Source organism: Saccopteryx bilineata, chromosome 10, assembly GCF_036850765.1.
Source record: "Saccopteryx bilineata isolate mSacBil1 chromosome 10, mSacBil1_pri_phased_curated, whole genome shotgun sequence".
NCBI lineage: Eukaryota > Metazoa > Chordata > Mammalia > Chiroptera > Emballonuridae > Saccopteryx > Saccopteryx bilineata.
The window spans coordinates 22,143,282-22,156,162 of NC_089499.1; the positions used below are offsets into that span (position 1 = coordinate 22,143,282).

A 12,881-nucleotide genomic window follows, 5' to 3' on the forward strand; every position below is an offset into this window, starting at 1 on the left:
GCTTATTATGCATTCTGGACGATTTTTAAATAAAATCTGACTTTTTCATAATTATAATAGGGAGGTATTTTAAACAAAAATAGACTCATCAGGCCTGACCAGGCAGTGGTGCAGTTGGTAGAGCATCAGACTGGTATGTGGAGGACCCAGGTTTGAGACCCCGAGGTCACGAGCTTGAGTGCAGGCTCATCTGGTTTGAGCAAGGCTCACCAGCTTGAGCACAATGCTGGCTGGAGCAAGGGGTCACTCGGTCTGCTGTAGCCCTCCCCACCCCCAGTCAAGGCACATTGAGAAAGCAATCAATGAACAGCTAAGGAGATGCAACAAAAGAACTGATGTTTCTCATCTCTCTCCCTTCCTGTCTGTCCCTATCTGTCTGTCCCTCTCTGTCTGTCACACACAAAAAAAAGACTCATCAGAAAAACTTTAAAATACTGAGCTAAATCATTTCCTCCTTTACTCAGAGAAAAGAAAAATAAATTTCCGTTTTTCATCAAGTCTCTATTCTAAATAATGAATGAAAGTTCAAAATTAGAAAACATTTATATACCAATAACTTAGGAACCAAATTATTTTCTAATGATTTTGGATGCCTCAACCGATTTTGTTAACATTCTTCAATATTCTACTCGCTAAAACATACAGCTTGGTGGTTTGCTTTTATTTATTTATTCGGCTTCCTTGATTGGCTGTTGTTGAACTTCAGGCATTAACAAGGTTTGCCTTTAAATCTGTAAAGTGCATACCCAAGGCAAATGAATAGGTTTGATTCTTATTCACAATATCAAAACCTCTGTTTTCTTCCATGTCACAGCCCAATACATTGAAGCAAAAGGGACTTTCTAAATGTTTATCTTAATATAAATTGTTAAATATTTTAAACACACCTTGTAACTTTAACATAAGAACATTTTGTTCCTAACAGCTGTGAATTTTCATTTAAATCTAAACCAAATAAAGAGGTTTAACAATAATAAAAATATAAAATAAATCCTGAATCCATCCTCTGATGAGCTGACGATTGGGCTGATGAATTAAAACGCGATGCAAAAACATCTTCCAACAGAACACACTTTAACAATATTTAAATCCTCAGCTGACAAAATACATACTACGTAAAGGCGTGGCGAGGAGCGTCATTGTTGCCAGTTAATGATCAGGTGCCTACAATTACCGTTTTCTCGTTTATTCCTTTAACCAGAAATAGCCCTAGACCTGAGGGGCCCCATCCGGCTGTGACTCCAAATGTGATAACAAATTCAACTCGTCCTAACTCCACAACTCAGGAATGTCATCCAGGAAAAACCAAGGGTGGTAGCACTTCCAGGGCAGCTGCTACAATCCCCAAATCCTCCAAAGCTTGGTTCTACTATCAATAAATTTCACATTTTTAGAAAGAGCAGAACGCGATATACTTTGGGTCGCGTTTGTTTTAAATGACCGCCCGAGGGTTCGAATCACTGCCCAGAACTCGGAAGGCCGGGGAAAGCTGCCCGCGTGCGCCCCGCCCCCCACGCGAGGACCGCTACGAGGACCACGTTCTCCCCAGTCACAGCGAGGCGACAGCGTTGTAAGCTCGTGAGGGCGCTACCAAGCGGAGCAAACACGAAGCACACACACCTGAGGACCCCCAACCACACGCTAAATGAAAAGGGCGCACGCCGTGGAACACATCAGTATGACCGCGACGGCGACGAATAACGTTCTTACCCTTCTTCCAGCTCCGCCTCCACCACTTCGCGTCGCCGCGGCCCCGCCCCGTCTCGCCCCGCCCCGCCGCGGAGGCTCACGGGACACGTAGTGCGCCACGCCCACCTCCGCCTCCCCCCGCCCTCGCAAGTACCGGCTCAGTCCCAGCCCCCTCGGGCCTAACTTCCGGTTTGCTGGCGCGGCCCCGGCGCTAACCCCGCGAACGGCGGCTGCCCCTTTTCCGGCGGTGTGCTGCTTGTCTCCGGCCCCCCTCGCCACGGTTTCCGCCTCCGCGGTGGGCGACGCGGCCGGCGGCCCGTGCGGGCGCTGCGCCGGCGGGCCTGGGCCCCGCGCGCGCGTTGCTGGGTAGCAGGCCTGCTCCCGGGGGCGGCCGGCCCCTGCAGTCTCAGGGTGCCACTCCTTCCATAACCTCCCGGGCCAGCCGACGCGCGGGGCCGCCGGGTGCTGCGCCGCCGAGGCGGAAGAAATGGGAATCCCTCCGCGGCGCACCCGCAGCGGCTGCCTTCGCTGGGGAAGCGGCGGTGTCTTCGAGGAAACCGGAAGCCCGTGGTGACCCCTGGCGACCCGGTTTGTTTTCGGTCGGTTTCCAAACCCTGGGGAATCGAAACTCGGCGGCCCGGCGTAGCCTGTCTTCGGGGTGAGTGATCGCTTTAGCCGGGTTAGGGGCGCGGGCGGTGCCGGGACCAGCCGCCGCTGCGGCTGCTGTCCGAGGAGACACGTCATTTTCTCTGACCAGCCCGGGCCCCCTCCTTGGCCCAGGGAGCAGCCCACCCTGGGCATCCCTTCCCCCCTTTGGCCCATCGTGGTTCTTCGTTTTACGTCTCCTGATTTTCTTTTCGTACTCTTGATTTTCCGGGCGCCTTCAGTATTATTATTTCATTCATTGAGACTGCATTTCTATCTAAAGCGAAAGAAGGACGCGTGGCTAGGATGGTACTGCCTGGCATCCGAGCTGGGGACAGAGCCTCCTGGACATTATCAGGGGCTAACAGCATTCGTCGTTTCTCCAGTGTCTGACCTGAGTATTGTCTGGTTTTTGATCTTTTGTTGAATGACTGCTGCATGCAGGGCAGGCTAAGACCCCCGTCCCTGCCAACAGGGACCTGAAATACTCGAAAGTGAAGGACGATACGAAAACTGACATACAAATGAAAACGTAAAGTGCTCGAGGATGTGTTGTTGGAAATACGCTAAGATGATAAAAAACAGTGATGTACGAGGATTGAAATTGACCTTTGCCTCTTAAACATAGAAAACGCTTTCTTTTTTATTTTTGTAATTTTAAATTGGATTGAGCAAGCATTTAAATCATCTCATGGCATGATTTAAATTCCAGTTCTCTAAACATGTATCTAATTTCCCAACCTGTTGTGATCACTCATTACATCATTTGTAAATCAGGAATTGTGCATCCATCACAGGGTCATTTCAAAACTTTAATCAGGTATTGTTTCTAAAATAGCATGTGGTATACAAATGTAAAGTTTTAATATTAAAGAGACAGTGTCGTGGGAAATGCACTGGATTAAGTCTGAACAGTAACTCAATCTGAGTGCTGATTTTTCTACTTACTTACTTGACACTGGATAAGAGATTAAATCTCCTCTTCATATTCTCTCTCAAAGGATATTAAGGCTTACTGCCCAAGGTACCTAAGCATAATTTCTAAGAGTTTTGTTTGGCTCTGAAGTCAACTGATTTCATTCCTGGCCCCCACACTCTCGAACATTTTCCTGTCTCAGTTGCTCCACCTGTGATAGGAGGAATTTCTTGCCCGCCTCCGAGATCTTAATGTAGATTTAATGAATTGTTAAGAATAACCGAGACAGTTTTCCTAAAAGGCAATGTATATTGCCTGGCACATTATAAACAGTTGGTAAATATTAATTACTAAAACGGAAAGTTGTGAGGATTAATAAAATGATGTTATGAAGCTTTTCGTAATCCATAAAGTAACGGAGCCAATGTGGTATTTACATTCTGGATTCTGGTTGTCATATCACTGTTAGAGAATAGTTAACTGCAAATACTAGTAACATTTAGTGTACTTAGGTATTGAGTTGCATTGAGATGTATTACTTGATGAAAGGAAGGAAAAGAAATAGACTCTACTTCATATCTATGCTAACGCTGAAAAAGTCTTATGATTCTCTGCCCATACAAACTGATTTCTGTACTGATGCAGTTAGTGAGGTATGTCAGTAAGCGTACTAAAAATGAAGTTTTTCATACTGTACAGGAATATCTGATGCTAAGTACATTTTTGGGCAATCACTGAGTTATAGAGCATTTGAATGTGCTGAGCTTCACAGATTGACAATAACTTGAAAAAGGGCGCTGTGATGATCCCATCTTTATAAACTATTTAGGCCATTTCTGCCCCTAATTATTTCATTAAAAATAGAGAGAGGAATGTTGGTCTGTTTGCTTCCGTAAGACTTAATTCTTGGTCAGTAGTATCTTGACCAACACCATGAAGAGATGTTCTAGTTTTTCAGAGCTAGAAACATGATGGAATATACAGTGTGTCTGTAAAGTCATGGTGCACTTTTGACCGGTCACAGGAAAGCAACGAAAGACGATAGAAATGTGAAATCAGCACCAAATAAAAGGAAAACTCTCCCAGTTTCATACCTATTCAGTGCAGTTCGATGTGGGCTCATGCACAGATTTTTTAGGGCTCCTTAGGTAGCTATCCCGTATAGCTTCTACAGACTCGGACTCGTCACTGACTGATGGCCTACCAGAACGGGGTTTCTCCACCAAACTGCTGGTTTCCTTCAACTGCTTATCCCACTGAGTCATGTTATTCCTATGTGGTGGCACTTCATTATAAACACGCCGATATTCACGTTGCATTTTGGTCACGGATTCGAATTAGCGAGCCACAGAACACACTGAGCCTTCCTCTGTACTGTCCACATCTCGACTGGCGTGGCCGTGGGCTGCTCCTCTGTATACATGGTGTTACGTCATCATCTGCACGTGCACACATGCTGCCACATCATCCTACAGAAACTGGGAGGGTTTTCCTTTTATTTGGTGCAGATTTCACATTTCTATCGTCTTTGGTCTCTTTCTTGTGACTGGTCAAAAGTGCACCATGACTTTACGGACACACTGTATAAGTAAGATAACAGTTCAAGAGGTAATGTAGAATAGAAGATTGAGAGTAACAAAGAGGCCTTGATTTAAACCCTACCCTTGTCACATACTGCCAGTGTCACCATAGGCAAATTACCTCACCTCTTTGAGCCTCAGTTTTCTTATCTGTGGTAGTGATAATATGACTTTCTGGCCACGTTCAGTTTAGATTGGAGGTACTGTGTATGCTATGTACCTTCTACTCAGTTCCTGGCAAAATGTGAATTCTCCTATCTCTTGAGGTTGCCATTCCACATTCAGATTAAATTTTTCCCCTCACAATTTAGGAAGATGGCATCTTAGTGGTGTAGATCGGCTCTGTCATTTTATTGGTAGAAAATTTAAATCTGGGGAGGTAAACTTACAATCAGGTAGTAGACTGTATAGTAGAGTCTGGATTTCTGAATCTCGGACCAGGGGTCTTTCTCCCACTGAGCTGCCTTGTCTAGATTATTTTGGGGAAAAATCAGAATCCATGTTATGTTGCTTCTTAGAATGTTAATAATATTGAGAACATACATTTGGAAGACAGCTTATCTGGGTTCACATCCCAGCTTTGCCACTAATTACTTATGTAAGTAATTTTCTAAGACTTTATAAGTTTGAATAATACTTCTAAGTAGAAAAATGCATGTGAAAGCGCTGGTGCCTGGCACATGGTAAGTGAACACTAAATGGTAGATGTTATAATGATGAAATAGGAGGAGATTATCATATTTACAGTGGACCCTCATCTATCACGGGAGTTGGGTTCCAGAACCCCCTGCGATAGGCGAATATCTGCGAAGTAGCCACCTTATATTTTATTACTTATATATATTTTAAGGTTTTATAAACCCTCCCCATACTCTTATTACCCTTTCTCACACTTATTTTGCTTATTTTACCGCAAAAATAATTAAAATAATATATAAAAATACCTATGTAAAGCAAAATCCCGCGATACAACAAAAAAGCCACGATACAAAATTAGATACACAATTTAAAAATCCATGATACAGTGAGACCGTGAAAAGTGAACCGCAATATGGCAAGGGACGACTGTATTCCTAGGGAAAGAAGACCACTCTGGTGTCAGAAGATACTTCTGTGTTTTCTAGTGTCTCACACCCTAGCATATATAGCATATCTTTCCTGAGGGTCCTCTCAGTGTTGACTGTCTTAAAGACTGAAATTTAAGATTTTCTAATGTTTGAGCCCATTTTTTCCTTTTATGTCTTTCCCTTAGCCTCAGAAACTACTGGTCTCTTTTTTATCTGCCTGATCTGGCAAATTATGCCCTTCTTTGTCTACTATTATTCCAATATTGTGATTTATAAGAAATATATATTTGGTCATTCATGTAACCATATTTCTCACATATATTTGGTCTGCATAGCTCCCAGAACTCTTGGAGTTTCCTGAGGGATAAGAGCTATGAAAGCATCTTTTGTTAAACTACAGGGGTGGGCAAAAGTAGGTCTAAAGTTGTAAGACAAATAATACAATAATTAATAAACAAATAATACAAGAATACACTTTCACAGACTCACAGCTGTGAGCCTACTTTTGCCGTCCCTCCCCCCCATCCCCCCATTTGGTCTCATCAGCAATTCTGGAAATCACTTCAAAGCCATAAAGGTGAAATGGGTGTCTTGTTATTTATAACACGTTCATTTCAACCAGAACTAGGTTTATGTTAATGAATGACTTTTGGACAGCATCTAAGGATGGCTGCCTGCCAGGAGAACCAGCATCTGATTAGAGGGTTGGAACTTCAGCCTCGCAGACCTTGCAGTAGAGGAGAGGGGCTGGAGGTTGAATCAGTTGCCATGATGTAATCAGTTATGCCTATTAAGTAATGAAGCCTCTATAAAAACGCTTATAGAGTCTATAAGGGTTTGAGAGTTCCCAGGACGGTTAACCAGAACACTTCCATGTGCCACTGTGCTGGCCCCAAACTCCAGGAGGACATAAGCTTCTTCTTTTGGATCTCACCTTGTGTCTCTTCATTTAGCTATTGATTCCTATCCTTTAATTTTTAGGACAGATAAGCAATTTTTCTGCTGTCTTCCAGTGCATTCCACATCATATTTATATGATAGTATATAGAGTAATAGTATAAAACTTAAAAAAGTTTTTATGCAAATAATGCTTTCTTTTATTTAGAGAGATCACTATATGCAACCCTATGGTGATTTATAAATAAAATAGCAACAGATATAAATATACAAACCAGAAAATGACCAATTATCCTAATGACCATGTAAAGCACATGACAGTTAATATCCGTATACCTTCTTCTGTCCAAGGCCCTTGCCTGCCATGAGGTTACTAGGTTTTTAGTTCCTGATGAACTTCAGCATATAAAAGATCCATTGGGAGAGAAAATACTTATAGGTTCAGAAGCCCAAGTGCTTGGGCTGCTTACTAGTTATCTGGTTTGGGCTAAGCATCATAGCCTTTCCAGGTCATTTTCTTTTCTGTGAAATGGATTAGTAAGATTTTCTACCTCATAGGGTTGTCATGAAAATTAAATGGGATAATATATGCAAAACACTTAGCACAACACTAAGTAATTCATTTGGTTTTAAATATATTTTACAAATGTTGTGTAAGTATTCTTCACCTTTTTTTGAATCATGTCCAGATCTGTCTTGAATTCCACAGAATAAGAACCAGTCTGTCGTCATCCCCTGTCATAAAGAGCCATCACAGTTTGTCTCCATTCCATTTTTCTGATTTTTTTCTCCTCATCCTTTCTCCCCACACTATTTCAGGCCTTTGAACTTGTTCCCGGGTTAAGTACATACAGTATGTAAGTATAATGAAAGTAACCAACCTCTTTACCTAAGAGTACAGGGTTTTTTAAGAGTTTTTTGATCCGGCCCTGAATGGTTGGCTCAGTGGTAGAGTGCTGGCCTGGCGTGTAAATGTGTCCTGGGTTCCATTCCTGGTGAGGGCACACAGGAGATCTGCTTCTCCCTCCCTGTCTCTCTCACCCTCCCCCCTCTCCCTCCCCCCCCCCACCTCTTTTCCTTTTCTATAGCCATGGCTCCATTGGTTCGAGCTCTTAAGTCCCAGGCGCTGACAATGGCTCAGTGGAGCTTCTGCCTCAGGTGCTAAAAATAGCTCAGTTGCGAACATGGCCCTGGATGGGCAGAGCATCAACCCCAGACGGGGGTTGCTGAGTGAATCCTGGTTGGGGTGCATGTGGGAGTTTCTCTCTATTTCCCCTCCTATCACTTAGAAAAGAAGGGGGGGAATTACCAGTACTTGTTCTTTTCTGGAACCTTCTTTAAAAACTACTCTTCCTCTCCATCTCTCACTCATAGCATTTTGAATTGTTTCTTTCAAGTGTACGTACTGGGGCATCACTGACTGTGTAGAGCAGTTTATGCTTATTTCTTGTTTCTCAGCAGTCTTTAGGAAAGAGGAAATTATTCCAGTTGAATAAACCCTGCCCATTTGGTTGGATATTGATATTATAAATCACATGTCTAAGATGGGCACAGTTTTACCTCTCCTTGAACTAGACTGCATCCTACACTTAACTAGCTGTCTACTCTTTTTTTTTTTTTTTTTACTTTCTTTTTTTTTTTTTTTTTTTCATTTTTATTAATCTGGAAACAGGGAGAGACAGTCAGACAGACTCCCGCATGCGCCCGACCGGGATCCACCCGGCCCGCCCACCAGGGGCGACGCTCTGCCCACCAGGGGGCGATGCTCTGCCCATCCTGGGCGTCGCCATATTGCGACCAGAGCCACTCTAGCGCCTGAGGCAGAGGCCACAGAGCCATGCCCAGCGCCCGGGCCATCTCTGCTCCAATGGAGCCTTGGCTGAGGGAGGGGAAGAGAGAGACAGAGAGGAAAGCGCGGCGGAGGGGTGGAGAAGCAAATGGGCGCTTCTCCTGTGTGCCCTGGCCGGGAATCGAACCCGGGTCCTCCGCACGCTAGGCCGATGCTCTACCGCTGAGCCAACCGGCCAGGGCCTAGCTGTCTACTCTTATTTTACTTGTTCTGCTTTTAAGATATTGTGTGTATGAAACAGTCTTATATGGAGATACATATACATGCTTGCAGTTTGCAAAATGGGCATGACCCATACTTTCCTTTTGGAAAGGAAATGAGAGAATGTCAGCCAGCAGCAACATGATTGGAATAATGTTTGCTGTTATTTTAGAATAAAGTTGACCCTAGAGAGGAAAACTTAAGCCCCTTTATAGGAAGAAAACTTGGACTCTTTTTCCATCATTAGGAGAAAGTGCAGCTTGCACCGGAAGCAGCAGCAGTTAATTATGGTTATGAAGATTGCCGCTTTGGGGGGGGGGGTAGTATAGGTAGGCTAGTCCTTTCTAGTTTGTGGACTTCGTTGATAAACTGGGAAAGATTCTAGCTGAAGAGGAGGAGTTGGTGAAGGCTGACTGAATGGCACATCTCACCTACCAGACTTGCAGCAGACACATTGACTTTCGCCCGCCTTTCCCATAATCCATTTAAGAAAAAACTTGCTAGATACTTCAAACTCTTGACTTTAGTTGAAAGCAATTAGAAGTTTTAAGTTATAAAATCAGAAAACTAAAATATACAGTGATAGAAGACCATACCGCTCCCCCCCCAAAAAAACCCACATAAATAAAATTTCCTGAGTATGTATTTCTGTTGTCTTAAAGCAAAACAAACTTTACAGGCTCTGATTGATTGATACAGGAAAGGAGATCTGAAGTTTAGGAGAAAAGCAGGCATAGTGAAACAGATTCTGCACCTGTGTTTACATCTCAACTCTATTTACTATGTTACTATGGAAAATTACTTAAATACTTCTACATCAGTTTCCTCATTTATTTATTTTAGTATTTATTTTGTGTGTATGACAGAGAGAGAGAGAGACAAAGAGAGGGACAGATAAGGACAGACAGGAAGGGCGAGAGATGAGAAGCATCAGTTCTTCGTTGCGGCACCTTAGTTGTTCATTGATTGCTTCTCATGTGCCTTGACTGGGGGGCTACAACAGAGCGAGTGACCCCTTGCTCAAGCCAGTGACCTTGGGCTTCAAGCCAGTGACCATGGGGGTCATGTCTGGGATCCCACACTCAAGCCAGTGACTCCGCACTCAAGCTGGTGAGGTCTTCCTCAAGCTGGATGAGCCTGCGCTCAAGCCGGCGACCTCAGAGTTTTGAACCTGGGTCCTCTGCATCCCAGTCCAGTGCTGTATCCACTGTGCCACCGCCTAGTCAGGCCAGTTTCCTCATTATAATACTTTTAGAACAGTGACTGACACTAGTAAGCAAATGTTATTTCAAGCAAGGGATGGCAAATAAAAACATTTTTCAAAATTCATAAACTTCCATTGATAGTCTTCATTTAGAATGCTGTGTTTGGTGTTCTGTTGTAAGGGATCGTTTAGGTTCTCTTACGGCCTGTAGTCCCTCTCTCCCTGCCTTGTCCGTGAGGTCTTCAAAAGTTTCAGCCACTGTTTCCCGTTCCATAGCACTTTTTAGGAACATAACTCAGATAGGGAAGTAATGCTGAACCTAACAACAAAGGTAGATGAATAGACCAAGTATATTGTTCTCTAACTAATGGAAGTAACTGGCTTCTTTAAGGTATTAAGCTTAGAATTTGATTTGAATCCTACTCTATCCACTTTTCATTCAATAATCAATATTTATTGAGCATCTTCCACACAGTGATGAGGTGGTGACATAATGATGAGCAAAAAACAGATACAACCTCTGCCTTCACAGAGTTAACATTCTATTTTTTAAGCCAGAGTAGCAGTAGCAAGGCAGGGGACACACAGGAAAGGGAGAGAGATGAGAAGTATCAACTTCTTGTTGTGGCACTTTATTTGTATATTGACTGCTTTCTCATATGTGCCTTGACTAGGGGGCTACATCTGAGCCAGTGACCTCTTGCTCAAGCCAGTGACCTTGGGCTCAAGAGTGACTATTGGGCTCAAGCTGGTGAGTTTCCCGTGCTCAAGCCAGCGACCTCAGGGTTTCAAACCTGGGTCCTCACCATCCCTCCCAGGTCAGTGCTCTAGCCCCAGGGGTTGGAAACCTATGGCTCGCGAGCCAGATGTGGCTCTTTTGATGGCTGCATCTGGCTCGCAGACAAATCTTTAATAAAAAATAATGATATTAAAAATATAAAACATTCTCATGTATTACAATCCATTCATTTCCTACCGCTCATGTTCATGGTTGCGGGTGGCTGGAGCCAATCACAGCTGTCCTCCAAGACAGCACCAAACTTTTATTGGATAATGCCTAACGTACATGGGTCGTTGTATGGCTCTCATGGAATTACATTTTAAAATATGTGGCATTCTTGGCTCTCTCAGCCAAAAAGGTTTCTGACTCTTGCTCTAGAGGACCAACACAAAAGTTGAAAAACACTGAAGTAGATGATGCCTACTTCATAGAATTGTGTGGGTGAAGTTAAATAATAAAAGAATGTAATGCAAGGTACTGAGACATAGTGGGTACTCTAACATTAATTCCTTTGTCTTCTATTGTGAATATATAACAAATATAATCAGTTACTGGTATGGAAAAAATATAGTGGAGTATACATGAAAACATCTCTAATAATATGTTGTAATGAATTACTTAAACAGTTTTTGAAAATTTATAATTTGGGAAGCTATAAAAATTCCTGTTATCTAAGAGTGGACAGGTTGATGAAGAAATATATGGGTATAAAGAGTCGAAAATTTTTTATTCTATGAAAATGGTTTTTCACAACTTTTTATAAAACTTACTAATAGATTATGGTTTTATATGCTTTATAGATATCAACTTATTTAATCTTGAAAACTCTATGACGTAGTTGCTATTATTTCTTATACTTTATAAATAAGGAAACTGAAGCAGAGTGGTTAAGCAACTTGCCCCAAGTTCTACAGACACAAAGTAATACAGCTTGGATTCAAACCCTGGCAGTCTGGTTTAAGTCCTTGCTTTTAACTCTATATTATACTGCCTCTAAAAGAAATAGGAATTTTAAACATTGCCTCAATATTCTTATTCTAAATATTTTTTTTCTAGTCCTTTATTCAATGGGACATTTATATTTTATATTTTTACTCTTTTACCTAGCGGTCATGGATACACTGGTAGAAGATGACATCTGCATTCTGAATCATGAGAAAGCCCATAGGAGAGATGCAGGGACTCCAGTATCTTTATATTCAGGAGATGAGTCTGTCGCTTCACATTTTGCCCTTGTCACTGCATATGAAGACATCAAAAAACGACTCAAGGATTCAGAGAAAGAGAACTCTTTCCTAAAGAAAAGAGTAAGATTTTTGGAAGAAAAGGTAATTATTACCTTCATTATGTTTTATGGCTTAAAGAATAATTCAGAATATTTAAATCCTAAAATATTTTTCTGTGCTCTCTTCCATGGGTGTACTAAATTTCCAAGGATAACTCTGCTGATCTCAAAACCCAAGGCATTGTCCTTCTCACCCTGTGTTTTACATATCTGGGGAAGGTGTGTAAAGTAGGGTTTAGCAATTTAGAGGGAATATATGCCAAATATTTTTCTTACCTATTTTTTCAGTTTGCCTTCATAACTGTTTGTGTTTTAGTCAGTATTTTAAAAGCTCTGCAACAATTATAGCCGATAAAGGAAATTAAGTGTCCAAAGAGGAAGCTCCTGGAACACTGTTCTCATCTGTTTAATGATGTCTTCTACTTTTTAAACACCCATAACAGTAATGCTTTTTAACTGATAAATTTCTTCTATTTACCTTTTTTATGAAGAAACCTGACATTCTTAAATGTACAATACACAAGCAAGGTAGCCGATTCGGTTATAAATTATCAGGTTTACTTGGCTTTGTGTACTGAGAAATCCTCATTTATTTTAGAGTTTTAAGGTTTTAACTTAGTTTGTTTCTTCAAATCAGTATATTCAGATTTTACAAACAGCAGCTTCAACAAAGGCAGAAGGAAATGGATTCCTTAGCAGCCAAGGAAATGAATCATCTTTTGGTGAAAACTTGAGGATAGAACTTGATAGAGTCTAATTCATTTGAG

General features: G+C 42.1%; 2 protein-coding genes across 4 annotated transcripts in view; one reads left to right on the forward strand and one right to left on the reverse strand.

Moving 5' to 3' along the window:
* Window positions 1–1,977, reverse strand: part of ZCWPW2 (zinc finger CW-type and PWWP domain containing 2) — a 132,088-nt gene extending 130,111 nt beyond the window's left edge. The window contains exon 1 of one of the 3 annotated variants that reach the window (XM_066245093.1): window positions 1,906–1,977. The gene's annotated coding sequence lies outside the window, so the exon portion shown is untranslated. Of the gene's footprint in view, window positions 1–1,710; window positions 1,753–1,843 lie in introns of those variants that run through there. The other 2 variants (XM_066245092.1, XM_066245094.1) reach the window with 2 other exon arrangements.
* Window positions 1,911–12,881, forward strand: part of AZI2 (5-azacytidine induced 2) — a 28,530-nt gene continuing 17,559 nt past the window's right edge. The window contains exons 1-2 of the mRNA XM_066245091.1: window positions 1,911–2,347; window positions 11,937–12,157. Of these exons, the coding sequence (XP_066101188.1) occupies window positions 11,942–12,157 (216 nt within the window). The 5' untranslated portion in view covers window positions 1,911–2,347; window positions 11,937–11,941. The remainder of the gene's footprint in view (window positions 2,348–11,936; window positions 12,158–12,881) is intronic.